General features: G+C 45.1%; 1 protein-coding gene across 10 annotated transcripts in view; it reads left to right on the top strand.

The window, feature by feature from the left end:
* Positions 1 to 25,280, top strand: part of FRMD4A (FERM domain containing 4A) — a 386,124-nt gene that overhangs the window by 275,672 nt on the left and 85,172 nt on the right. For all 10 annotated transcript variants that reach the window (XM_080391697.1, XM_080391696.1, XM_080391695.1 and 7 more), the window contains 2 exons: positions 4,887 to 4,981; positions 13,006 to 13,098. In XM_080391697.1, coding sequence (XP_080247823.1) covers positions 4,887 to 4,981; positions 13,006 to 13,098 — 188 coding nt within the window. The remainder of the gene's footprint in view (positions 1 to 4,886; positions 4,982 to 13,005; positions 13,099 to 25,280) is intronic.

Below are 25,280 nucleotides of genomic sequence, written 5' to 3'. Positions count from 1 at the left end.
AATGCAGGGAATGAGTTCACTGCTTCGAGGCTGCAGGAACCGGGGTTGCAAAAAAGCCCTGGCCATGTGCTCACTGTGCTCCTCATGGCTGAGGCAGGAGTGCTTTGGGGTTGCAGAGCATTACGCAGCATTTCAGACAAATCTCTCAGGCATGGCCCAGGGCACAGTGAAGACTGGCACATTCTGCTAATAAAGAGGCAGCCCCTAAAGAATCCACCTCTGCTCTCCTGCCTCTCCAGGCAGGAGAGGAGAAACCCCAGAGTGCTCCCACATCAGGTTTGACTTCATGGAAGAGTTGCCTACTCTACAGATGACCAGGAATCCCCTGAATGATGCATTGATGCCATCATGCCTGGAAGGTGGACACATTGACCAATTATTAAGGTATTAAGTTTTGTGGAAAGTGTCATGTTTGCAAGCCCAGACACCCCAGGCTGCAAAGTGTTTCTTGTCCCAGGCTAGAGTAGGAATTGGTGAGTGCAGGTGGGGGTCCAGAGCTATGAAAGCACTCGGCTCACTGCCCTGCAGAAAAGCAGTCACACAGAAAAACAGTGTCTTTGGCTATGAAATGGCTGGTGTGTGTGCCAGAGACTCCGCTATATGGGAGCATGGGTCCCTCAGCTCTTCCTCCTGGCAGGGGTAGAGGGCTTACCAGGAGCAGGCTCTTCTCCCTCAGGGCCACAGCTCTGGTGCGCTGGGACCACACCAGGGGCCCTGCCGATTTCTCTAGTAAAAATAACAGTTGATTTACAGTGCATTGTTCTTCATGTGCTTTTTTGCAAAGAAGATCCTGTAGCAGGCGGGAGCAGCAGGGGAGACCCTGGCTGAATAATGTTGCTCTGACAACCCACCCCCACCAGCAAAGCACGCTCAGCTCTCGCTGCTCCAGCTAAAGGATTCCTGCTGGGGTATCCTGTCCTAAGCTCAGGCCAGTCAGCTGCAGCTCTGACATGCTCCTCCAGGCTGCTTTTCCAAATGCAGGTTACATGGAGGCTGCCAGGAAGGTGTGGGTAGGAAGGAGATGAAGAGCAGCAGATGCAGAGGGGTCTCAGCAGCTGCCTGAGCAACTCACAGTGCACCACGGTCCAGCCTTGCAGCTCTGCAGCACTGCAGACATGGTTCTGTTTCTGATTTGAATGCCACCTGTTATTCCTGATTTATGCCTGTGGGGTTCACTAACTGTCTTGCTGACCATACTGCTGTATTGGATGTAGAAGGTCCTGGGCCCACTTTCTATTGATTTCTCTGCTCTCAGGGACCAATCCCCATCTTCTTCGATGTGTCTGTGACAGAAGTTTTATTAATGCAAAATGAATATCCCTCTGGAAAATGAAGTCCAGAAATTAATAATGAATTAAAACAACTTGCCACAGGCATTGCTAATGAGCTCTTTGTCTGCGTGGCTCACATGAAAGGAGGTCATTGCTCAGCTGTTCCCATTGCGAATGGCAAGCAGATTAACTGCTAACATTAGCACGTGGGTCTCTCTCCTGAGACAGCAGGATGGGCTGCAGTTCACTTGTGCCCAGCAGGGTTTTCCTGCCCTTATCTCTGCTGTGCAAGTTTGTCTTGAGGAGTGCTTGCTACCTGGAGAAGACGCCTTCCTCCTCTCCCCTCTGAAAATTCAGGTTTGCTGTTCATGTTGGGAGGATGTGGGAGTCATCCCACTGGAAAGGGTAACAACTTTGCAGAGCTTAAGAGGAGAGCTGAAAGTAATCTTGGAGGGGGCTAGCAGGACTTAACTTCACAACCCTAAGCCTCTTCAGGGAGTCTGGCCCGGTAACTAACCTGGCACTGATCCAGTGCTGGGTCTGCATCTATTGTTCTTTACCCTTATCTTGCAAGGCAAAGGGTTATCCTGCCTTATCTGCCACCACAGGCTTTGGAGGAGGCAACAAAGGCAGTGGAGATCATGGCCGTGCCAAGCCCTGGGGGCAGGAGAGGGGCTGTGCTGGGAGAGGAGCAGCCACCATTGGGCAGTAGGGAGGGGAAAGCTGTCAGGCCATGCTGACCACCTTTCCGTATTTTTTTCAGCAGCCAGGTCTTACTCAGCAGAAATAAGGAAGCAGCACATTGCATTTACTCATCTTGCCTGTGAAGGGTGGCTGAAGGCAGGTACTTTTAGCTGCTGCTCCTCACTTGGTAGCTGGGGCAAGATGCAGCAATGTGTGGGGCAAGAGATGCTGGGCATTACTTCTCTGTGATGTGGCTGGACATCAGAAGGGGATTTTGCCCTTGTGACAGTGTTGGCTGGCTGAGGCCAAGGGACCCATCACTTCGCCATGACTTTGAGCAGCCTGTTTCACATCAGCTATTTATTGCTCTGTTCTGCTTTCTTGCAAAGTATGAAAGCTCAACCTGTTCCCTCCAAGTGCTTAAGCCAGGCTTGAGAAAATGCTGCTGTGTTTGAGGCATGCTTTTTCACCACCCTTGCCTTCTCAGGTGGGACACCCAGAAAGGCTGGCTGATGGCTCGCTTCCTTGCTCGGCAGCACATTTGCTCATTTATCAAATAACTGAGTCACCCCAGAGCACTGGGAGCCAGGCAGTGCCAGCCACACAGCGCTGCGCCTGGAATACACTCCGTCATGGGGATGCCCAGATTCACCTCCACCAACTGCTCACACCAGTGGCCTTGGCCGTGGAGGGGTCAGTCCTGGCCTCCTCAGCACCCGTCACTGGCCATGTATTCCCACTCCTCCTCTTGTGGTAGTGCTGCACTGGGAAGAAGTCCCTTTTTGGTGCAGAATTAGTTTGGCCTGATAAGGAGAGAAAGGAGCAGGGAGGCTGGGGCAGGCGTTAGGCTTTCAAACTGCATGTTGATAGGCACAAACCCCTCTTCTCTCTCCTTCGAAAGTCTGTGTTTGTTTGTTGTTAAGCTGAAAATTTGTCCAACTCCCCCCAGTAAGTACCTGTGCTGAGCCATGTATCTCTGAATTCACCAGGCAGTCTTACCATCCTCTTCATCACAGTATCCTAGTACCTCATAAGCCACACTGTGGCTTGTCCTTAAAATGCTCCAGCAAAGGGAGGTTCATCTTACAGGAGACAGGGATGCTGGGAATGTCCATCTCACCCAGCACAATGCCAGGAGAGAAGTATCTGAGGAGTCTCCAAAGAGACTGGTGTAGCAGGTGTGCTCTTTGCTTAGGTCCCTGAAGGGACTCAAGGGGACAAAGGACATGACCGTGGCCCCATGCCTGGTCTACTCAGCTCTCAGCACCATTTGGGAGATAGTTCAGGAGGCTGTGAAAGGTAGTGCAGCAGGCAGTGTAGACAGCAAAGATTCCAACAGTTGTGGTTGAGAAGTCTGACTTGGGAATTAAAATGAAGCTAGTTACATCCCACCTATTCGCTCTCCGCCAGGCTGTTTCTCCTACACAGCAACTTATCTGGTATTCAGAGGCTGTTTTAATCTAGTGCTGTATTTAGGCACATTCATTGCTTCTTTCTTTGTTGGCATGACCTAGAAACCACCTTTGCATTGGGTGCACAAAGGAGCAGCATGGACATTGCTGCTAACTGCACTAGGACATAGCAGGGAGATGGATGGGTGGAGGGTGACGTAACATTCACATGAACACCAGGGAAGCATCCTTCAAGTTTGTCTCAGCTGTGTCAGGTACTATGACAGTGATGGGTTTAGGGACATTTTTAGAGAGAGGTTGAGACTCTTATCAATCTGTTTGGGAGTTAAGTACAAAGCGGGGTTTTTTTCAACACAAGCTGTGTTTGTATTTACAGGACAGAGCAGTCAATTAGGACAGCAGGGTTCTCGGGTCCCCACCACCCATTTTCTGCACAGCATCATCATTTCATCCCCATTTCACAACAGGTTCACATCTGGGATAACTCTGACTCAGCTGCTTGGCAGACTCGTTGGGGCAGTCGAGCCTGCAGACAGCTTGATTTTCACTGAGGCTTGCAACACAGATTCGTAGACCAAATCCTTATGAGGAGTCACAAGGGAACATTGTTGGGATCTCTGACCCCAGCTGTGTCAGTGCTGCTGTAACCATTGCAGCTCTGAGATCCAGGACTATTACAGGCTGCATCTACCTGAATCCTTTGTACCCCTGTTTCCTCCCAGTGACAGTCAGGACAAGAGCTCTGTTACGGCCAAGACTTCAGTCATCCAGTAGAAAGCACAGGAGCTCAGCAGAGCTGGTGAGGATTCATAGAGGGAATTCACTGAGCCAAAATTAAGTTTAGACTTAAAAGTCAAATAAGCTTTTGCAGAAAAGCTAGTAATGCACCTTCCTCAGTATGGAGTGAGTAGTTTCTCTGAGCTTGGTTTTTATACTCTCACAAAGGGTATTTTGAAAGTGTGTGTTACTTTCCTCTCTCTCCTTCCAAGTGTCTAAATTTGAGGATATATCCTTATCTCTAAATGACAAGCAACACTGAATGGGAAACTATTTTGTTCTGTCATTTACTTCTCATTTGGTCCTGTCACATCCTATCTTTTGGCACTATGTATTTTCTTAGTGTTATGAGCATATATCTGTGCTCTGTGTGTGAGAGTGGGCGTCTGAAATGTGTTTGCAAAGGTCTTGATAAAAAGCTTTAACAACTAAAATTATCAGAGAGGCATGAGTGAGCTGGTCATGGTAGATCTGAACACCAGCAGGCAGCAAGTCATCTGTCTGCAGAGACATTAAGCACTAAAGAAATGAGAATCACCAGGTTTTTAGTATTTACCTAGGAGGGAAACTGCTGCTCATTTCAAGGAGCTAATGTTGCTTGCAGATTTAGCTTGAACACCAGAGGGAACATAAAAGCGACAGCAGTGGAGTACCTTCACAGATAATGTTTCCCTCTAGAAGCACAGTACGGTTCTATCCAAGATCTCCTCATTAATCCCTTTCTCTCATTCTTGTTTTGCAGCCAAAGCTTTTGGCCAAGGAGTTGCTTGACTTGGTGGCATCTCATTTCAACCTGAAGGAGAAGGAGTACTTTGGAATTGCATTCACAGATGAAACGTAAGTGCTAGAAATCAAAGACTTAAGAGGCAACTCTTAGATCACAGGAAATTTTGGCAGATTTGCCCCAAGTAAAATGACAAGGGCAGAAGGCCTGTGTACTCCAAGGTCCTAGACCAAGGTGTAGGGAGGCACGGATCTCACATCAAAGTCTATCCTTTACTGCCTCTTCTTCAGAGGGCTGGGGGCCTCTCATGATGAGTTAAGCAGGCTAGAGGTGTACACAGGCAGTAACAATCTCTTCCTAATGCCATGTTCAAAAAGTTGGTGTCATTTGGCATTGATAAAAGGTTACCTTAAGCTCTCATGGACTTTAAGATTCACTCGCTAGTTCAAAATTATTACTGGATTGGTGGAACTGTTCAATTAAAGTATTAATCAGTTTATTCACTCAAGCAGGCTTAAAACTAATGCTAAATTATTTCAAGGAAAGGAGAAAAAAAAAGCAACCTCAAGAGATTATTTCTGATGTTTTAGAATGCAGATTAAAAAAGGCAAAGAAGAAAGTGTGGGAAAGGAAGGGGCTGACAAATTTAATCTGAATTAAAAGCATTTTTAAATATAAAATTTCCATTGTGGAAAGAGTTTGACCTTACCAGGAATCACACAACAGCCTTATGGCTGAGCTGAACCAAATGATGGGATGCTGACACTGCAGTCACCTCAGGTAAATGTTGGTTGTTCGCCTTGAACCCCAGCTCCCAGAGTCACAGTATTACCACAAAATGGTAATTGAGGTTTTGTCTCAAGACAGGCCATTTCTACCCCCTGTTTAAAAGTCAAGTATAAAATTAGCACTGGAGAAACAAACATTAAAGTCTGCCAAATGCTATGATTAGTCCTAGACTGTGACCTCTCAGTACTACTGCACAGTTCCTGCTACTTTTTTCCAGCTGCCTGTTTTCTTTCTGTAGTTAGATTGTCCTCAGCATATGGACTACGTCTGGTATGCACACCCACCATACTCCACCTAGGTTTGCAACGGAGGGGTGGGGGGATGAGGGGTGTATATTAATCAGGAAAAGGCTTCCTGCACCTAAATTGTTTACAAATTGTTTTAAAAAACCAAGATTTTTCAGGCCAATGCTGTGTTCCCAGAGCAGCTGAGTCAGCAGTATTGCTGTCACGAGCCAGCTCTGCTCTCCTGCTGAAGTGGCAGGGAATTATAAATTATCTGCTGGAATAATGATTCAGGATCGGGTAATCAGAGGCTTCTGGATAATTGCACAAATATCCATATTCATCTCAGCAACGATTGCCCCTCTAGAGCCAGTCCCTTTGGCAAGCACCTGCCTTGGGCAGCCTGAGGCCATCTCAGGACACAGCTCCCAGGATGAAGGAGTGCTCGGCATCTGGCATGCAGAGGCAGGACCCGAATCAGAGAAGATCCCAGAATCCACCCCATCTTACTGACATGAACAGCTCAACCCTGCAGGAGATCTCCAACCCAATAAAAATTAATGAGACTGGTCCTCAAAGGAGGAACAGCAGGAGACACTGACAATTTATAAAGCACAAGGAGGAAACTGCGCCTCACCAAGGCGTTATTTCTTATTGGAGAGAGCAAGTTACTCAGTAGGTGCTGCCTGAGGGGTGCAGGAAAGCCATGCAGGGAAGCCAACGCAGACTAAAAGATGAAAATTTTTCCCTTAGCAGTCCTAACAGCACAGGTTAAAAACAAGAAACACATGTTAGGCTGCAAACAGATAGCAGCTGAGCAAGTCCCAGTTCTCAGCTCAGCTGAGTGGGCACAGGGCTCCCCTGGGAGTGCAAGGAAGCTAATGAGGAGGTATCAGCAATTAGAGGGACCCCAGTCTGCCCTGGGGCTTCCAGGTTTAGCGTCGAACAGAATGAGCAAAGATCTGGGTTAGAGATGGGAGGAGGCATGAGAAGCTGACAGAGGCTGTCAAGGCAGTGCTCGAAGATGCACAGTGGGTGCAGATGGATGCACACTGGCTAGATGGGATTTCAGAGGGTGAGGTAATGGCATCTACTCACCTGGTCACTTCCTTGTCCTGTAGTCAAGATGGAGCAGGGTGCGTTTTAGGAGATACTCAGCCAGTCCGGTTGAAAAATTTGGGGACACCCTCATTAAATCAATTAAAGAGAACCCAGAAGCATGCCAGTAAGCCCTAGCTGATATGAAGCTTGGTCTGCAGCCCTTCTGCTGTCCCATAGTGAGTCTGACCTTTGCACTGAGGCTGCTTCAGTGCCATGAAAATAACCTGGACAAAAATATTTCCTCTTCAGTTGTAAAAAGCTTTGAGTAGGCTTGGCACAAACAGCAATTTTATTTGACTGAACACAGACCAAAAAAAATACTTGGGGGGGGTTGGAATGGGTCTTGGAAATAGATGTCCCATATCACCTACAGAAAATAAACTGACCTGTCTGTACCACAGATTTTAACCTGCAATGTGAAATGGGAGTTAAAAAAAAAAAATAATCTTTTCTTCCAAAAGTAGGAAAAACAGTGTGTTAATGTGTGTTTGCAGAGCACCTAACACAGCCCTGTAGCTGATACAGACCAGGCGCACAAAAAGAAACCCTTTAATCCAGTGATTAAGGCCCTCAGGGATTTCCTTCACTCTTCACTGAGTTTCCATGTGCCTTACTTGAAGGGAACTCATAACCAGCTAAAACAGAACGAGCCTGGTTCATAAACATAGTCTGGGGTTGGCTAAATTGCAAGTTTAGAAAGAAGAAAAGCCACTAAAGTATTAAATCAATTCTTCTATTTAAGAGTAAAAGCTCTATGAGAGTAATTTATTTAGAAATTATTTGGACTGGGGATTTCCATTCATTAGTTGTGCTCTATCATGACAACCTAAGAAGAAAATCAATAGGAACAACCTTTGCGTTGGCGACTTAATAGTTTCTTGTGATAATATAGGGTCATTACTGCGTTCAGCATGACTAAGATTAGATTGTCAGACTATTATGGAGGAGAGAATAACGCCTCCTATTTTAATGATCATAGGAACGTTTTATGGTGTGAGCCATTAGCTACGGGAGAGCACAGGTCAAAAGGGTGTCCCTGTAAAGCACGTGGGGCCAAGCTTCACATGAATCCAGAAGAGCTATATGCTGGTTGATTAAGAGTGAAAAGGAATAGGGAAAGAGTTTGGGTCTTTTTTTCAGTTCAGCTAATCATGAATCTTCGCTAACCACTCTTTCCCTTGGCAAGAGCTCTTCCAGCATTCAGTGAGAGCAAGTGGTTGGGATTACCCTTCTGTTCACTGCAGACACCCTGTCTGGGCCACAGGCAGGTTCTCCATGTCCTTTAGCTGTCCTTAGATGTGAGCCACCTGCTCCATGGAGAACTACCAAATTTTGCTTCCCACAGGTTCTTTCTGTGTGTCCAACCAAAATCTGATCCAAACCCTTTTGGTCCCTCACCAGAGGAGAACCTGCAGAGCAGCTTCTTCAGCTAGCTAATATACAGGATCAGAACCGTAAGGTATTGAGACCCCTCTTTTTTGTATTACACTTGTGCTAGAGACTGTACTAACATGATAAGGTAATGACAGAGAGTGCCCTTGCTCAGCCCAGGATCCGATGGCCGAGGGGAGGGCAAGGGAAGAGCAGGGTACCACTCTTCCCTGCAATACTTTCTCATCTCTGGAAACTGGGGGAAAGCCTATTTCCACCCTGCAGCGATGTGGCAGAACCAAAATAAGGGGCCAGACATCCTGTGTCCTGGTTGAACAGCCAGTCCAAAGGCGGGTGCAGCTCTCAGAATAACATCCTGCTCTGGCATTAGACCAGTTCCTTTGTCACCAAGTCCACCGTTTTGCAAAATCTGTATAGTCAAACTCATATAGCTCCTTTAGCTTTACATCCCCTTCAAAAGTATTTCTGTTGAAGGATTAAGACCTTAAGCAAGAAAATCTTAAAAGGGTTTTTTTGTTTCTGTTGTGATCGATAGAAATGTAAAATAGTTTATATGGTTTCTATTATGTGAGTTGGTCTTTCTCAGTGTCCACTCAATTCAACATGAGTTTGACATTGAAGGGGTGAAAGCTGGTTTGTTGGTCCAAATACCTTTATAACACAAATCAATGTGGATCCACTTTTCAGAAAAGTGGACAGTAACCATTAAAACTGTATTAACAGTATCATCTGAAGGCAAAGTGTTCATTGATGTACCGCTCTTTAATGAAAGCCCTGATGAAAGAAAACAGAACTACTGCATGCAATTGACAATATAAACCCTGGCCACCACAATCCATACTCAGCCTATAACCTAAATGGACTCCATTTCTTTTTCTAAAAGCAATTACATATTTGTTACTGATAGTTTAACTGCCAGCATGAGTACAACCAACTGAGAAAAATTATCTGGCTTCCAATATTCAGCCTCCCTACAGGTCACCCAAAATTGTTTGTGCCATTATTTGTGAATACACGGCTATAAATAGCCAAATGAGCAAATCAATGGTGATAATGAAACAAAAGCTACTTTGTGTCTCTAAATTGAACCGTGAAGGAAATCCAGCTAGATACAGGCACGTATGAATGGAATCGCAGTGCAAGCTGCCTAAATTGGTCCATGAAAACTGTCAGGATTACTACATGCCTAGGGTTATATGCCTGTACTTTTCTCTGTCTTACATGGGATTGTGCTCCATGAATAGTTCTGCTGAAGACAGGAAGACGACTTCCAGAGCAAAGCGTTTTGTGGTGTAACAGCATTGGAGTTTGGCTCCCCGATAGACCACGTTTACAGATGGATGCCAGTGACTGTTCACTGCTGCTGTTCTCTACATGCCACACATGCATGCTTGAAAACAAGGAGTTAGGTGACAATCTGCAGTGCAGAAGCCCTCAGTGATGAAAGATTGTAAGTGGTAATTGAGTACAGCGAGCAGTTAGCTCCTGGCAGTGATTTAAGTGACCTTCCTCCTCTGAAGGAGCTTTGGATTTAAGCTCCATGCAGATGAGAGCAACAGAACTCTTCAACCCAAAAACTTGGTGGCAATTAAATGTGTTATTCAGTGTGCACAGCCATGTAGGTGTACAACATAAATATGTAACCTGGTACGTATACATTATATTCTTTTCGTACCGATTGTATCAATCAGTTTCTCAAGTTAAAATTCAGTGAGAATGAAAAGAGCAAGTCTTTTCAAAATAAATACCTTGAAGTGAATTATTGTTCTGCACACCATGGCTTCTCAGCCCTTCGTTGTACATGTTAGGCAAAGCCAGACACTTCTGTTGAATAAACACAGAGGTAGACAGTAAGCCCATTGTCAACAAATGGGTCTGGGTGGGAACCAGTGTGTAATGCCATCAGCTGCTGGTGGCTGCTGCTTTGGTGATACAAATGCAGCTGGACAGGTTCAGGATAGGGTGTCAGGCAGTGTGGCCTTTCCTTGCTCTGACAGTGTTTTGTACCATGGTCTATATGGTTAAATGCTCATTTTGTACTTTGGGTAGAAATGGGTGAGCATGTCTACTTTAAATCCCCACGCATACTGTGGCCTCCACAGTTAATTTCAGCCTTCCTGAGTCCTGTTAAAAGAAACATAATTACACTTCAGGACAAAAAAAAAAAAACAAAAAAAAAAACAAACAAAAAAAAAAAAACATAGGAAAAAGAACAGATTTCAAGAAAGGTGATGCAGCAGAATAGGTGGACACCTCTAATTTTTGGATGCCCAGATTAAGAATCTTTCAGTGGGGCTTATTTTCTAACAGCCTGGAGCATCTGTCTTCTAAAAACCAAGCCTTGTTAAATTACATATCTGTGCTGAACAACAGAGCACAATGCAGGGATCCTGCACTAGCTCTGGGCAACTGCAACCCGGCAGCAGAAGTGATTATAGGAGAGTCCATCTTGCTGCATGCCCAACAATGCAGCCTGCTGAGAACAAGAACAGCTAGCCCATAGCCCCAGAACCATTCACATGGCCGTCCTCACCCCTGATCCCAGGCAGTATCACTGCACAGCACTGTCCCAGGCTGGCCAGACTTGCCCTCAGCCCATGCACTGCACTAGAGACATATAAAATGACTAGCTGGGCTTGAAAATCTACATTGTGTCACCGCTCTCCTGCAGCCACACTGCTAGTAAATCTATGCTCCTAATACACAATTCAGGCTGCCCTTTACCTAGAGAAGAATAAATAGAGAAAAAACTTATTAAAAAACTTTTATCTAGAGAAGAAACGGATTAAAAGTTAAAATATCTTTGAGAGAAACGCACAGGTGTCCAGAGCAGGGGATAAAAAAGGTTTTGATCTTTTTTGCACACCAGAACATGTCCAGGATGAGTTTGAAAAGTCACCAGGTCCACATGGGTCACTTGTACCTAGCTGAGACTTAGTACTCTTGCAGAATAGATGCAAAGACTGCTTAAATTGAACACCTGACTTCTATATGGCAAAATTTTAGGTGCGGTAGCTTCTTTATCAATGTCTGATCGTGAACCCACTGGAGTGATGAGAGGAGCTCACAAGTAATTTTGAATCCCTTAGCGCAAAGCAGCATGCCGCACTAAAGTGAGCACACCGCTGGTCTCCAGGGCAGCCTGGAGCTACCTGGGCTTGAAGATCCCAGAGCTGCCCCACCTCTTCTGCATCTACATAAGCCAGGGCAGCTGTACAGAAATTCAAACTGAACTCAGGTGATTCAGAGCCTCCTGAAACTGCTATTTCCCCCTTTATTTATTTTTCTAGAAAAGATGGAGTGGAGGAGCTACAAATCAGGTTAAATTGCTAAACAGATGTTGTTCCTTTACTTTCCAAAGGGACTTCTCAGTTGCCCAAAGCACACACGCTGCTAAGGAGTAATGGGCAGACCCTTGCAAAAGCTGAGTGTGTTTGCTGACAAGGTACACTGCTAAAGCTTGTAGCAACCCTAGAAGTTAATTTAATGCTTTAAAAAAAAAAAACAGCCTACCTCCTCCCCTTTTTTTTTATTTTTTCAGTGGTGTGAAGAATTATTCTTGAGGATTAGCATGAGCTGGCGAATAAGCACTGGAATATAGCTCAGGACATCTGAGTTCCATTTCCTGCTTTATTTGCTGCAAGATTCTCCCCAAAATCACTTCATTCTCTCTCCTGTTGCTTGTCTAGACAGCAGAGTACTGAAGGCAAGGGCTGCTTCTCCCTCTGGGTGAAATCTGGTCTGACTGAAATCAATAGCAAAACTCTCACAGGATGCAGCCCTAGCATCACTGAAGGCAATGGCAACATTCGCCAGCTTCAGTGGGGCCTGAATTTTACCCTATGTATTTCCACAGTACCTAATTTAACAGGGCCTTTATCTCAGCTGGGGAGTAAGATGCCCCTGTAATACAAATAATGGTATTTATAAAATACTTTCCACATGCACACAGCACTCTACAATGTGGGGAACGTGACAAAGAACAGAGCTCCTGTCCAGGAAATCTTCCAGCAGCAAAGCACAAATGGATAAATTATAGGAGAAAATAATAGCGACAGGTACTATCTAGGCAAAAGAAAAGCAGTATGTGGTAATTGGAGCTGGAACGCTTCATGGAGCAGCTGTTTTTCAGGAGCTCTCTGAAGGAGGAATAACGAAGGCTGGGCAAACCTAGAGAGGCTATTGCAGGCATGTGGGTGGTAGATAAACTGTCTGAGGCTGTAGAGTCAGGTTTAGCCTTGAGTGAAATACTGCATGCATCGTGGAAACTCTTAGCAATAAGGATTTCTAATGAAAATCTTGACAGACTTTTAATGATACAACTGCTCCAGGGGGGATGTAATAAAAAGGTGAAGCCATAACATTTTGGGCTGTCCTGCCTGCTTGGTGCTGCCAGCTTTCACCCTGACAGATTGAACTTTAGCAGTTCAATTCCCAGGCTGAAATGTTGCCAGGATTATATCGCCTCCGCTCCTCAAACATTTATTGTGTGTTTTTCAAATATCATGCAATAGCTGAGGGCAAATAGCATGTGCTTCAGTTCATCTTCTGTAACACCTCAGACCTCATTTGCCACGAGTAGCGAGAATCCTCTTTGGTGCTGGGCTCAAAACTGTCTCTTCTCTTGCCAGGGGACACTTGAACTGGCTTCAGCTGGACCGCCGGGTGCTGGAACATGACTTCCCCAAAAAGTCAGGACCAGTTGTTTTGTACTTTTGTGTCAGGTAAGTGCGTGATAGCAAGCCCTTCCCATGGGATGCAGCTATGGACAACCTGTTCCCTAGAGGCCAGGAAATGCAGCTGCCAGTTTCACACACTGTAGAAACACCTGTGGACAAATAAACACTTTTATAGAGGTTTCTTCTGAGCTGTAGTGTAAATAAGTGTAAGCTGTAGTGTAAATTTACAAGTATAAACAAGTAGTAGCCACACTAACACCCATAGCTGTCCACAGAGAAACCTTGTATGAGGGCAAGACCAGATGTTGTGTCTTTACATTTTTATTTGTGGGTTTTGAACTCCTAGGAAGTCCAAGCTGGGACTGGGAAGCCCAAGTAGGGCTGCAGAACAAAGACTTCTTTCTGCCAGCAGAACCAACCTGAGCCAGCCACCTGGAGGGAGAACACTTGCTTCCTCGCTGGTGAGCCATCCGTTCCCTCTGGATTGCACCCAGGGTGTGCATTATGTCAGGGACCAAATTAATACTGGTATAGCTCTGTTGTATTTGCCTTCCAGACTCAACCGCATAATGGTATAATGAATTACCTCCAAACAGCAAATGATGACATTTCACGGCAATCAGTTGGCTTCTGCATGAGCATAGAACATATTCATAGACTACACTGGACCAGACTACAAAGTTTTTAATGAAAATGATGGTAGTTTCTGAGAATTTCTCTTCATCTGGGAATTTTGTGAAGAACTGGTAGTGTTTGGAAGCCACTAGAAGCTGCCAGTGCTCTTGTGTACACACTGCCTTGTCTCCAAGGGAGATATTTTCTGAGAAGACAAATTTGCTCTTGCAGCTTTAAAACACCCAGGGAGAAGCTGAGGGTTGGGATGGCATATGTACAAAATTAAGTTGAGGGGTTTGACTTGCTTATAATGGATAGCTCATGTCTAGAACTAGCCGGTGCAGTGTTACTGTGTCATTTTCTGTTAGCCTTTCCACTCCAGTGTTATATTACATCTGGCATGATTCTCATTCATTCCATAGTACCCACAAAAAATGAAGACCTGCTTTTGAGTTTCTTCCCTCGAGTGAAGCTTTTTTTCCCCAGCATAGTGATTGTCATTCATTTAACTTGAATTACAAGGGAAGCTTCTTAAAAGAAGAGACTCTTTGTTGTTTTGTCCTCATATTTAGTGATGGATATACCTCAGAGCAAATCAAGGCTGCACAGAGCCCCATGATTCCAGAACTGGCCTGTTGTTTCTCAAGAGAAGAGCTTAGTCTACATTTTGGGTGCTTCAAACCGTAAGGGTAGATCCATAAACTGGACATTTCCCGTGTGTACAATCCAGATCCATCTGTGCTTAGAACTACACAAAACTCTTGGTGCTCTTCTGGAAAAGTGTTGGACTTCTAGGAAAATTAAAAAAAAAATAAAACCAGCAAAAACTAACTCATTAAGAACAAAGCAGCTCTATTATCAAGCATCTTGCCTAGGAGCCAAATTGAGGAGTCTGTGCTAGGACAAGGATCCCATGGAAGGCAGGGAAAATCTCTGACTGAGCAAGAGCTAAGTGCAGATTTTAGGAGTGGAACTGCTAAATGTGTGAAAACCAGTGCTACTGAAGCACTCTCATACTCATTTCAGAGACCACTCAGTGAGCATAAATATTGCCATCTGTATTGTTTTATGAAAGTTGGCAGCACAGTGGAGACAAGTCATTCTAGCAGGATCTTAGCCAAGAGAGATCTTAGGACTATGGATCCATACAACAGTTGGTAAATGAGTGACTTCTCCTGTTCCGGAATCACAATCCATAGGGGAAACCCATACGGGAAAAGTCAGCATTCAATGTCTGAAAGGGAGTGTGTGAAAACCAGACTGACTATGGGATTATACTCTTATTTGTGGTAGTAATGAGTGGATTGTCACACTGGGTTACAATTTGAATTGGACTGGAAGGCCAGATGCCTCAAGAGTTAGGAAACGGCATTAACTTTCTATGGCTTTTCTACTGTTTATTTCCCCTGTGGATGTCAAATGCTGGCAAGAGGTTGCAAAAGTTTCCCAGCACATAAAGAGTTCCCATGTCCATCCCCAAATCTCATCTGAACAGAAGGCAATTGGAAAAGAAATTCACTCCAGCCAGCTGGCTGATGTTGGAAAGACCCCACATACCTGTCACCCAGCAGTTTCAGTTCTAGCTTGGGAACTAAAGCAAAGGCTGAAGGAACAGTTGTTAAGAGACCCACCTATGGATGGGGGTTTATTCTGAGGTGCACAGAGGCTTGCAGAGCCATCCATATCCATACCATAAACAGAATGTTCTCTCTCCCCTGCTGCCATGAGGTGGAAAGCAGAGACAGCTAATGCTGTACCATACCTAATTACAAATGTGTAAATTTTTAAGGGACAGGGTGCCCATGACACCTACTATATCATTAGTAAAGGCTTGCCTGTGTTTGCCGATACCTTTCTTTGTATTACCTCTCCCCAGCACTGCAGCTGAGAAAGCTTAGGTTAGTGCTGGGGGTCCTAAATGGGGAGATAGTAATACAAGTAACTGGATCTGCCAGATGTTCATCACAGAGAAATCTGTTTACTGTATCAGGATTTAGTAATCATGTGGGTTTTCCCTCTATTCGAAGTAAATGTACAATTCAACCACACTGGGTAACTACTGAAGACATGAAGCTTCAGGCAAGAACAGTAAACGGTAGTTTGTGAAGAGGAAAAGCTACAGAGGAACCATTTTCCCCTTTTATGTGACCATCAAATTGTTTTTACCCTTAGCATGCCTGCAGCAGCGTTGATGGGCAACATGCCTACCAAAGATACCATCATTTTTAGATTGCTCTAAAAGTACATTTGAATGGAAGCATCCCTTTTTAAGTAAAGGCTTCTTGGAAGAACTGTGCTGAAAATACAAAGTTCCACAAGCTTGGCAGTGTGAAATTCTCCTCCCTTATTTAAATTTCTGCAGCACTGTTGAAGCTTTGTCTTTTGACACACATTTCCTTGGGGTCTGACATTGTTGAACATTGATATCCAGTGTCCTTACTCACTTCTGTAATCAAAGACCAAAAATTTTACAGTACTGTGTCAAAGGAGGAGGATTTTCTGAGGATGTTCTTAGCAGTAGTTCGGGAGAAATTGCTTCTGCCTTTGTACACTTGCATAGCTAACTGAAGCCTCTCTGTCTTCAGTTTGTCATCTAATGCTTCTCTGGAAGCTTTCCGCTGAGAGCAACGTAGGAATCTAGAAAGCAATTCGGACTGTTTGGGCAGCTGTGAACTGCCCCATGGCTCTTCTTGTACAATATTATTTTATAAGACTCTGCTAATGTCCCTTTATATAGCTTTAAAGCCATACATGAAAGCAAGAGGGAGCACCACGTGTCTTGCAGGGGAGGTGGGATGTCTGGCAGCAGGATGGGAGTAATATTACTTCTCATCTTAGAATTATCTTCCCCAGCTGGCTCTCTAAAGCCCTGGTTGCTTGGTTGTTGGTGAAACTCATTCCCTGCCTCAGAGGGTTTACAGTGCAGATAAACCAAGCCAGATGAGAGCCACAGCTAAAGTGCAGGAGAAGCAAAGGATGGGGATAAAGGAAGGAGGGATTGCTTGACCAGGTGATTTGACAGAGGTGCTCTGAGACCAGAAGAGGACAGCAAAACTGTACCTCACAACAAGAGCTGCATGGTAAAGGGCAGGAACCTAAGTAAAGTGTGGAGATGCATGCAGCAAGGAGATCAGAGGAAAACAGAGCTAGCAGGGGTCCAGTTTAAGGTTGTTGTATTTTTGGCAGTGAAGGCATTTTGCTCTGACTCACTCAGGCAGGAGAAAGAAGGCAAAGTTACTCCCTTTGAAGGAAGGCAAAGTTACTCCCTTTGTGTAAATCTTGAGGTGACAGAGGACCAGAGCATAGACACGCTGTTTGTTCAGGGAAAGTGAAGTTGGCCAGGCTTTGCAGTGAATTCTCACCCTCAAACAACGGCATTGTGGGATTAGCAATCCTTAGCTAGGGAACCACCAGCATGGGTCTGATCTCTTTATCTTCTGGATGTTTATCGTGCTGTTAATTTATATGAACAAGCTTAGCAAATATAATTCACTTCACTGGTGGATCTTTTCCCAGGAATGAATATATGTTTTCTCAGAGTAGCTCCACCAGCTAAATGGTGACAAGCCACTGCTGAAGTCATCATGCTAAATTAGAACATCTCTCACGTGGAAAGGCTTTTCTTCCAGAAAAGCATGCAAAAAAATGTGAAATAAATCCTCAGTATCCAAATACACTCTGGGGCTGAGTTTGTATCTGTGGCCCAGCAGTATTCCACAAAGGAATGCCTGTGTTCAGCAATGTCTGGCATGTGTTCATACGTACTGGCTAGGCTGAAGTCAGCATGGGAGCCATGGGGGCTCAGGACTCTCAGTATTGAGGCCAGACATTTTGTCAGGTTACCACAGTTACTACAGAACAGTGGCCTTAAATAAGAGTCCAGCACTGAAACACAGAGCGCAAAGCTCATGTGTTTCAGTGCTTTCTTTAACCTCAAGGAACACAGCTCTGTGTGCACTGGCAGTGGTCCAGGTCTGAGGCAGGTGGGACAGATGTCTGAGACAGGACTCACCACACCAGACCTGAGATGTTTACCTGGTATATGGCTCTATGTTAGGGCTAATTAGTGTAGCCTCCCTGTATAACCACTGGAAAGAAATAGGCACTTTTCAGGAACAATTAATCTGACTTCTTTTAGATGACTGCTTTGGAATTCAGTAAGTTGCAGTCTAAAATGCCTATGTCTCTTCTCAGACCTCAGGCCCCTGCTCAGATGTAGGCTTCTACATTGTAGCTATGTCTTTTCACCTGATAAATCCCCTCTGTGGGCATTAAGGGCAACCTATAAATTCAGAATATTATTTCAGAGTTGGCACAGCCAGGGTTGAGGAGGCATTTCCGATCTACGAGGCTTTGCCTGACTACCTGAATGGAATTGGACCAGATTTCAGCTGCATTATTAAGGCCTTATGCTATTTTAATTCTTCAGCCCTCCTTTATAACCCAGTCTTTAAACCTGTATTCCATTAGAAAAGGACTAACATTAGAACTAAAAGAAGCAGGAGACCAAACAGTTGACCCTGGAAGGAAGACGCAGTCGTTGCTAGTATGGGTTGTTCGTAGGGCTAGATGGACCTTACAACTTGTTGCTGAAATGCATTACTACTTCCCACATTGGCCAGAAGACATGTATGGGGTGCAGATTCACGGCACGCTGCTCCCACCTTTCCTGACTCACTCACACAGCGATGCCAGCCCACTATGGTTGTGTGCACCACTCACTTCCACTCAGCTTTGCTCCTCTCCAAGAAATTAGATTAGGGAGTGGTGATGACAGCAGCCTGCTACGGCAGGAAGAGTGGAATAGAACCACACTAAATTAACCAGAGCAATTTATTTGTCACACACATAATGGGCTGTGTTTCTCCATCCACAGTTCTCCGCATCAGAGGGGGGTATGTGGCACTCCACCGCTTTGCTCCAGACAGAAAATGAGGAATCACCAGCTCCTGCTTCTCCCCTCTGAGGAGGAAGAAGCAGCAGCCCTCCCTCTGCCCCACGGTGTGAGACAGGGGTTTACCAGAACTGGGGAGAGAGGCTTGAGATTATCAAGTACATCAATTTTGCAGCCAGGGGAGGGAGAGAGAAGTGGCAGTTTGCTCTGACCCATGGATATGCTTCATCTCACCTGCTAGCACCGAGGAGAAGATGCTGGGGGAAAATATACACAAATCTCTGTTCCTCTGTTCTTCCCTGTAACCTACAGACCATTCTGCAAGGGGAGCTGCAAGGAGGGCAGTGCTGGACATCACATTACCATAGAGCTTGATCATCCCAGCAGAGTTCGAGGAACTGCCCTGAGATGTTTCAGCACCTTGGAGTCCTCATCCTCACAGCTAGCTGGCTTTTCTTAGAGCTCCTTCCAGCTGTGCTGTCTCCTTCACCCGCTCTCACTGACAGTACTGAGCCAGTAACTCCCCATAGCAAGCTCCCAGGCAATTTATGCTACATATAAGGGGACACAAAGAGCCATCTCCTACTCACATTATATCTCCACAGTTCCATGTACTGCTGAGGTGCTGCCGAAACAATAGCAAAAAATCAGAATATTAAATCCACATAATCAACCCAGTCTAACCAAGCTGCTTCAAGGGGTTCCCATGAGCTGCTCTGTCTATAAAGTCCAGCAAAACTGTGCCATAACCTGAGTCTCTTTGTACAGCATGTGTTTTGCTGGCTGGTGTGTGTCAGCTGTGTGTACACTAAGCAGGAAGACCCCAAAAGCCAGCAGCCCTGCAAACCCCCTCCTCCCGCCCAGCCGCAGTGTATAAATACAGTCGCTCAGACCTTGTTTGTGCTGGAAGACAAGGCTCCCTGCAGACAATTTATTGCAGCCTTCTCAGGGTGGCCCCCTGCTCTGTTCACCCGGGGGAAGGTGTAATAAATTGCCTGCGGGGAGGCTTAGCTCCTCAGAGTCTCTTTAGAGATATGAGAAACTTCTGTCCAGTCGGAAGATTTACTTGTGTGAAAACTGACCTTTGCTTGAGGAAGGGAACTAATGGGGCTCTGCTACTTAGCACACAGCTCTGAGCTAAGTCATCCATTACACACACATCTTAATAGCAGTCTGGCTCTTGAGTCCCATAACACCATTTCTGTTTTCTGCTTAACTGGGAATATATTTGTATAAGTGAGCTATGTTTAGAGAAGGGGATAAGTTGTTTTTCCTTTCCATTCAGCCACCGAAGGGGGAAGAAAAAGCAGAATTCTGAAAATTTATTGTTTTGAGCCACATTTTGAATGTGTTGATGCTAGTAGCATTGTCTTGTCTAATTTTGGGAAGCATTTAGACAGCATGATAGGTACTATGCAGAAATGATGGATGCTGTCAGTGTAGGATTTGTACCAGATTTGGATCAAGCAGCAATAGCTATGTCAATGCCTACACTGGGTCAAAGCCATGCAGACATTGTACCTTACACCAGTGGGTGTGATTTGCTGTCATCAGTGAAGCAAGTAGAAAGGTCGGCTATGAGGGGTCGTCACTGTGCCATTGAACAAAGGAGCAGAGCCAGTAAGTAAAGCCCATGCAGCTTTCACAGCTTTGTGTGCTGCTGACAACACAGTGGAATGGCTGGAGGTATTTCTATTCCTGAAATGGTTCAAGATCCTCAGATGAAAAATGTTCCACAAATGCTGAGGGACGGTGTTATGCAAGACAGTGCAGCCAGTGAGTTACCTCTAACAACCAAGATGTTACCCTTGGTAAGGATCAAAAAGCAGGAAGAACTGGGCTGATGCTCAGGAGAGTCTGGAGAAATTACCCTGGTGACGGAGGGAGAGGAGGGGAGGAAGGCAGTGAGATGCTGTGGTTCAGTCACTGCTCTCACCTCATACTTGGGACAGATAACATCACTCTAAGCCAAGAGGAGCTGCAACAGCCTTTTTGTACAAAGATGCACTTCCCTTGCAAACTAAGCTCCATGGGACATTTCAGGGGTGGAGCAATTTGCAGAATAAATTGAGCTGACTTGCTGCTTTTATGGCTTGGTCAGACCTAGTTCCCCACCCACTGGGAGGGCAGGGGACTGTAGTGAGGTCAGTGCCTTTCCAGGTGATGCTTGATGCTGTAACCAAACATCAGGAAGGAATGTGCCTGAATTACCACCTTGATTCCTTCCCTTCTCTGCATTGATATTGGAGCACTCTGCTGTTTGCAAAGACTTCCAGGATGTACAGCCAGGAAGAGAGATGGTCTCTATATATTTGAAAGCAAATCCCTTAGTGTTTTGTACACAGAGAAGATAAGGCATAGGAATGAGCAAGTATCCCCAAAACACATGGGTTTACAGGAGTTCAATGGGCCAACCTCTTACAAACACTGAGAAAAATGGATGGGTGGTGAGTAAAGATGCAAACACCTTCGCAGTACAGTCCCACATAGTACAGTGGGAAAAAGAGAGGGAACGGAGTCAGGTTAAAGAATATCCACAGCTTTTTTTTGCTTTTTTTTTGCTTTTTTTTTGCTTTTTTTTTTGTTAGCTGCAATTCCCTGTATTCCTGGTATCACATTCACCTACCATTTTGTGGCTTTCTTGCAACGACATAAAAGTTGACATAGGTCTCTCTTGCTGTGTCCTGTTCCCTGCATACCAGTTCCAGGTGCTAGGTGGCAGGGGCCTGAGCATGGCACAGACACAGGGGACAGGACATGGGATCAGAATCAAAATAAATGCAGAAGGGGAGGTAAATGGAGCTTTTTAGCACCACTGATTTTCATTCCTGGCTGGTTATTTAACAGGTCAACTAGTGTGACCATTGTCTACTTTAAGTGTCAGCACATAAAAGTGTGTACCCATGACAATTAGCAAACAGGGATGGCATATAAAAGGAGCTCTGCAGCCTGAGCTGCTCAGCATACTCATTTAGCATGAGACACTGGACATAATGACATCTGCATTTAAGTCCATTATGCTGATGCATGTGATTTTTCTTTTCCTGGTTAGCCAATGGCTTCATATTTTTCAAATTATCCTCTCAGGTTTTGAATGACATGGTGAGGGATAATGAGCCAGACACCAGGATGGATGAGGCAGAAAAGGGGTCTTCTCCTTTATCTACTGCTTTGTAATAATGAAAGAAGAGGCAGTCCATTGACAGAGCCAAGGAGCTCTGCTGACAGCTCTGTCCTGCATCCTAACCAGAACAGAGTCACCCAGCTGGGAAGGACATGGAAGACACCCCTGCCCGTTTCAGTCCTTTCTCTTGTGTTGCAGTGCATTTCCCACCTAGGGCAGGAGGAAACACTGGGGAAAGTGAGTGCAGATCAAAACCAAAATCCTTTTGCTTCATTCTGACTATCTTCCATGAAATCTGGTTTTATCCTTTTTTCTCCTTTTTCATGGGAAAAATAATGTTTTCACCACAAGAGAGAAGACCCACCTGGGATTTTTATTCTGGAATTTTTCCCATTTTCTGTTTATAATAGGCCCAAGAGGGGTGTTTTGCCTCCCTGCATGGAAGCAGTATCACAGGACTGGAGGGAAGGTACCCCGCTGGCCAATGCTGAGTCCCCAGCTTCTGCCCTTTGGAAAAGACAGGAACTCACCCAGAAACCACTGTCACACTGTTGTCAGTCACCTTGATTAGCAGCAAACATCCTCAGTACCATCCCTGGCCTCCCCATCACTGCCTGGCACTGCTCACCTCTTTTGACCAGCCTTCTCCCACACCATTGTACCAGCACAACTGGGGCATGTGCATTGCCATGTTCCTTGCCCAGCTGCCTCCTGTGTCCCTGCGGCCACCCCACTTCCTTCCTCTGAAAGCAGCAAGACTGCTGAGGAGTAAGGCTTCATAGGACAGTAACAAGAGAGTGGTTTGCTGTGCCCCTGCCTAGCCTGGGCTCTCCAGCTGGCAGACAGACCCTTTGTCCTAGTCAGGGCTCCAGTTTCAATTAGTTTTTTCTGTTAGGGCCTCTCCTCAAGAAGATGCTGTTCCTCAGCGAAAGCAATGTTGAAACCTTTCTGAGGTCTTCCAATGCCCTTTCAATGTTTTCTTTTAATTTTCTTGGAAGAAAGCACCATTGCACCAGAAGGGGAGTTTTGGAGTATTTATTTTTGGTGAAAAAATTGTTAGTTTTGTTGTTAGAGCCTTCTGGACCAGCTCATTCCCACCAGCATCAAAATTCACAAGAAGTAGGATGATATCACTGCTCCAGGACAGATCTACACCTAAAGTAGACAAGACATCCATTTGCTGTGGTCATGCTTCAAAATATGATTTTGTTGAAGACCACAGTGAAATATTTTTACCATGTGGTATATTTTGCTTGGAAATATACACAGGGGCTTGTGATCTTGAATGCTACAACAGTATATTTACATATTCAGGAGCTCAGCTGCTCAGAGCCTGGTCCCTGGTAGGTGACAGATGACCAAGTTTAGGTTGACAGTATATGTCCAGGGCTGTGTGTTAGAGACAATGCAAAATATTTTTTGTTTGACAGCTTCTTTTGGTGTGTGGAGTTTGGGAGTGCTGCTCATTTCAAATCTCACTGTCCACACAAACACACCACCAGCTCAGGTGCTTCTGGAGACCTTTTACCTGATAAGTCCTCCTCCTATCCCCCTGCAAGGATGAAGTGCTAGTGATCAAGCATCTTCCCAACACTGCTAAATTTGCTCATCTGCACACACACAGCTGAGTTCACGTATGAGGCCAGCACCAGTGGCCAGGGATTCTCCATCTCCTGAAGAACCAGTGATCAAACTGATAAGACCAGGGCCCAGTCAGGCATTTCTCCCTGCTGCAAGTCAGAGGTGGGCCTGTGTGTAGTGCAAGGGAGAAATTACGCTAGTGCCAGTTTCCCATCACCCACGGACCAGGAGTTTCCACAGCTGCTTCTCACAAGCATTGCTGTATAAATGTCTGTGCTTGGCTGGCTACGATGGGAATTGCCATTCATCATGGTGTGAGGGGGCTTAAGCTGTCTCAGAGCAAATTCTCAGTTACCCAACACTTAATATAGAGCAATCTGGTCAGTACGAGACATGTCCTTGCAGCTAAAAAGCCCTAAACATTTCACATGCAGCCGCTTCTGAAGTCTTCCAAGACACTTTCTGCAACACTCATTATTATTTTCCTGCTGCTGAGAGGGAGCAGTCACGATATGCACTTTGTGTTCATTACCCAGCATAATATTCACTGGTCTATTTAATTAATGCTTAGAAAATGTATGTGATGAATTATAAGTTACTAGAGGTGGGGAGGGATGGGGAATGCAGGAACATATTAACATCAGCTGATCTTTTAAACATTTTCAAAAATTATTTCTTTGGGGTTTATACTCACAAAGTATTGTGCGGTGTTCCTGCAGCTGCCTAATTTCTCACAGCAGCAGTTGCTGCTGGCTATCAAGAAACTTCTTGCAAGAGCTGCTTGAGGCAAAGCTGTTTGTTGGCTGTGTTGCAAGAGATGTAGGCAGCAGAGCAGAGGTGTTGGACACACTGTACTGCCTGTTTCTCTGTGCAGCCCATCCATTATTTCCTGGATATATCAGCTTCACACCACGTGGAGGAATGCTGCTCTCAGGGGAGCCCTCAACAGAAATCTGAGAGTTGCCTCTTAAAACTGATGATCTTGAAACATGCCATAAGAAAGGACTTAGAAGCTTAACAGGCAAAACAGACAGAGGGGAGCAGAGGAAGGAGGAGCATTTTCTAAACACAGCACAACAGCCCAAGAAGCTAAATGATTTTCTGAAGGTCATAAAGGAAACCTGTGTCCAAATCAGGAATTTAACCCAGATTTTTTTCCTTGGTTCATTGCCTTAGCAGCTGTGTGCTTCTGCCTGCCTCCTTAGTCACTGACACTGGTCATCATGAAGTGTCGTTTCCTTCACTGTATTTGGAAAAGGTGGTAACAGGAGGAGGTCTGACAGAGGTTCACATCAGTGCAAAAAAAGGCTGCAAGGATCTTTCCCTCCCCTTTCTGTGTTGCAGCACCAGCTGTGAATTCAGGGGAGTCTGCACCAGTTTTGGCTTTCTGAGCTTGCCACACAGAAAATCCTGTAAGATTTCTCTCTGCAATTCTTTTTTAAGTAGCACCAATTTTCTGGTGCATGTGTTTTGCGTTTATCTGGGTGCATGTGTGAGAGCCAGTAGCTCCCCAGCACACTCTTCACTCTGGAGATCACTTGAGAATTGGGTTTTCTTTGTGAAGATGAACTATCATGTGCAGGCTCTGTGCTCTGAGAGACTCAATTTTGTAGAAATAATGACCCGTGTATGTGTCTATGTGGAAAGCCTCAGGAAAGATCCTTACAGCCTTGAGAAAGGCAATATTGCCCTCTAGTGATGATGGGGATGGTCTCGTTCGATCTGAAGAAACAAAAAGCATTTTGGCTAACCTTCACTGGGATTCAAAAATAGAATAAATGTTCCTGTTTTATTCTGACTCTGGAATTAAAGATCATACCATCACAACTTGGAGAGCACTTGTAGTGGTGATAAGCAGAGGAGGTTCTTCAAGAATCATAGAATGTTTAAAATTATCATTTTTCTGCATGAATTCAGCAGATGGAAAGCCAGCTGCACTCAGAGAACAGATCTAGTAAGAAGGTTCCATTTTTAATGCAGTATCTTTTTTGCATTTCTAAAGCCAAGTATATT

This window comes from Falco punctatus (genome assembly GCF_963210335.1).
Source record: "Falco punctatus genome assembly, chromosome: 6".
NCBI classification, from domain to species: domain Eukaryota; kingdom Metazoa; phylum Chordata; class Aves; order Falconiformes; family Falconidae; genus Falco; species Falco punctatus.
Note: the sequence above shows the minus strand (reverse complement) of the source record. Positions and strands in the feature narration are given on the sequence as shown.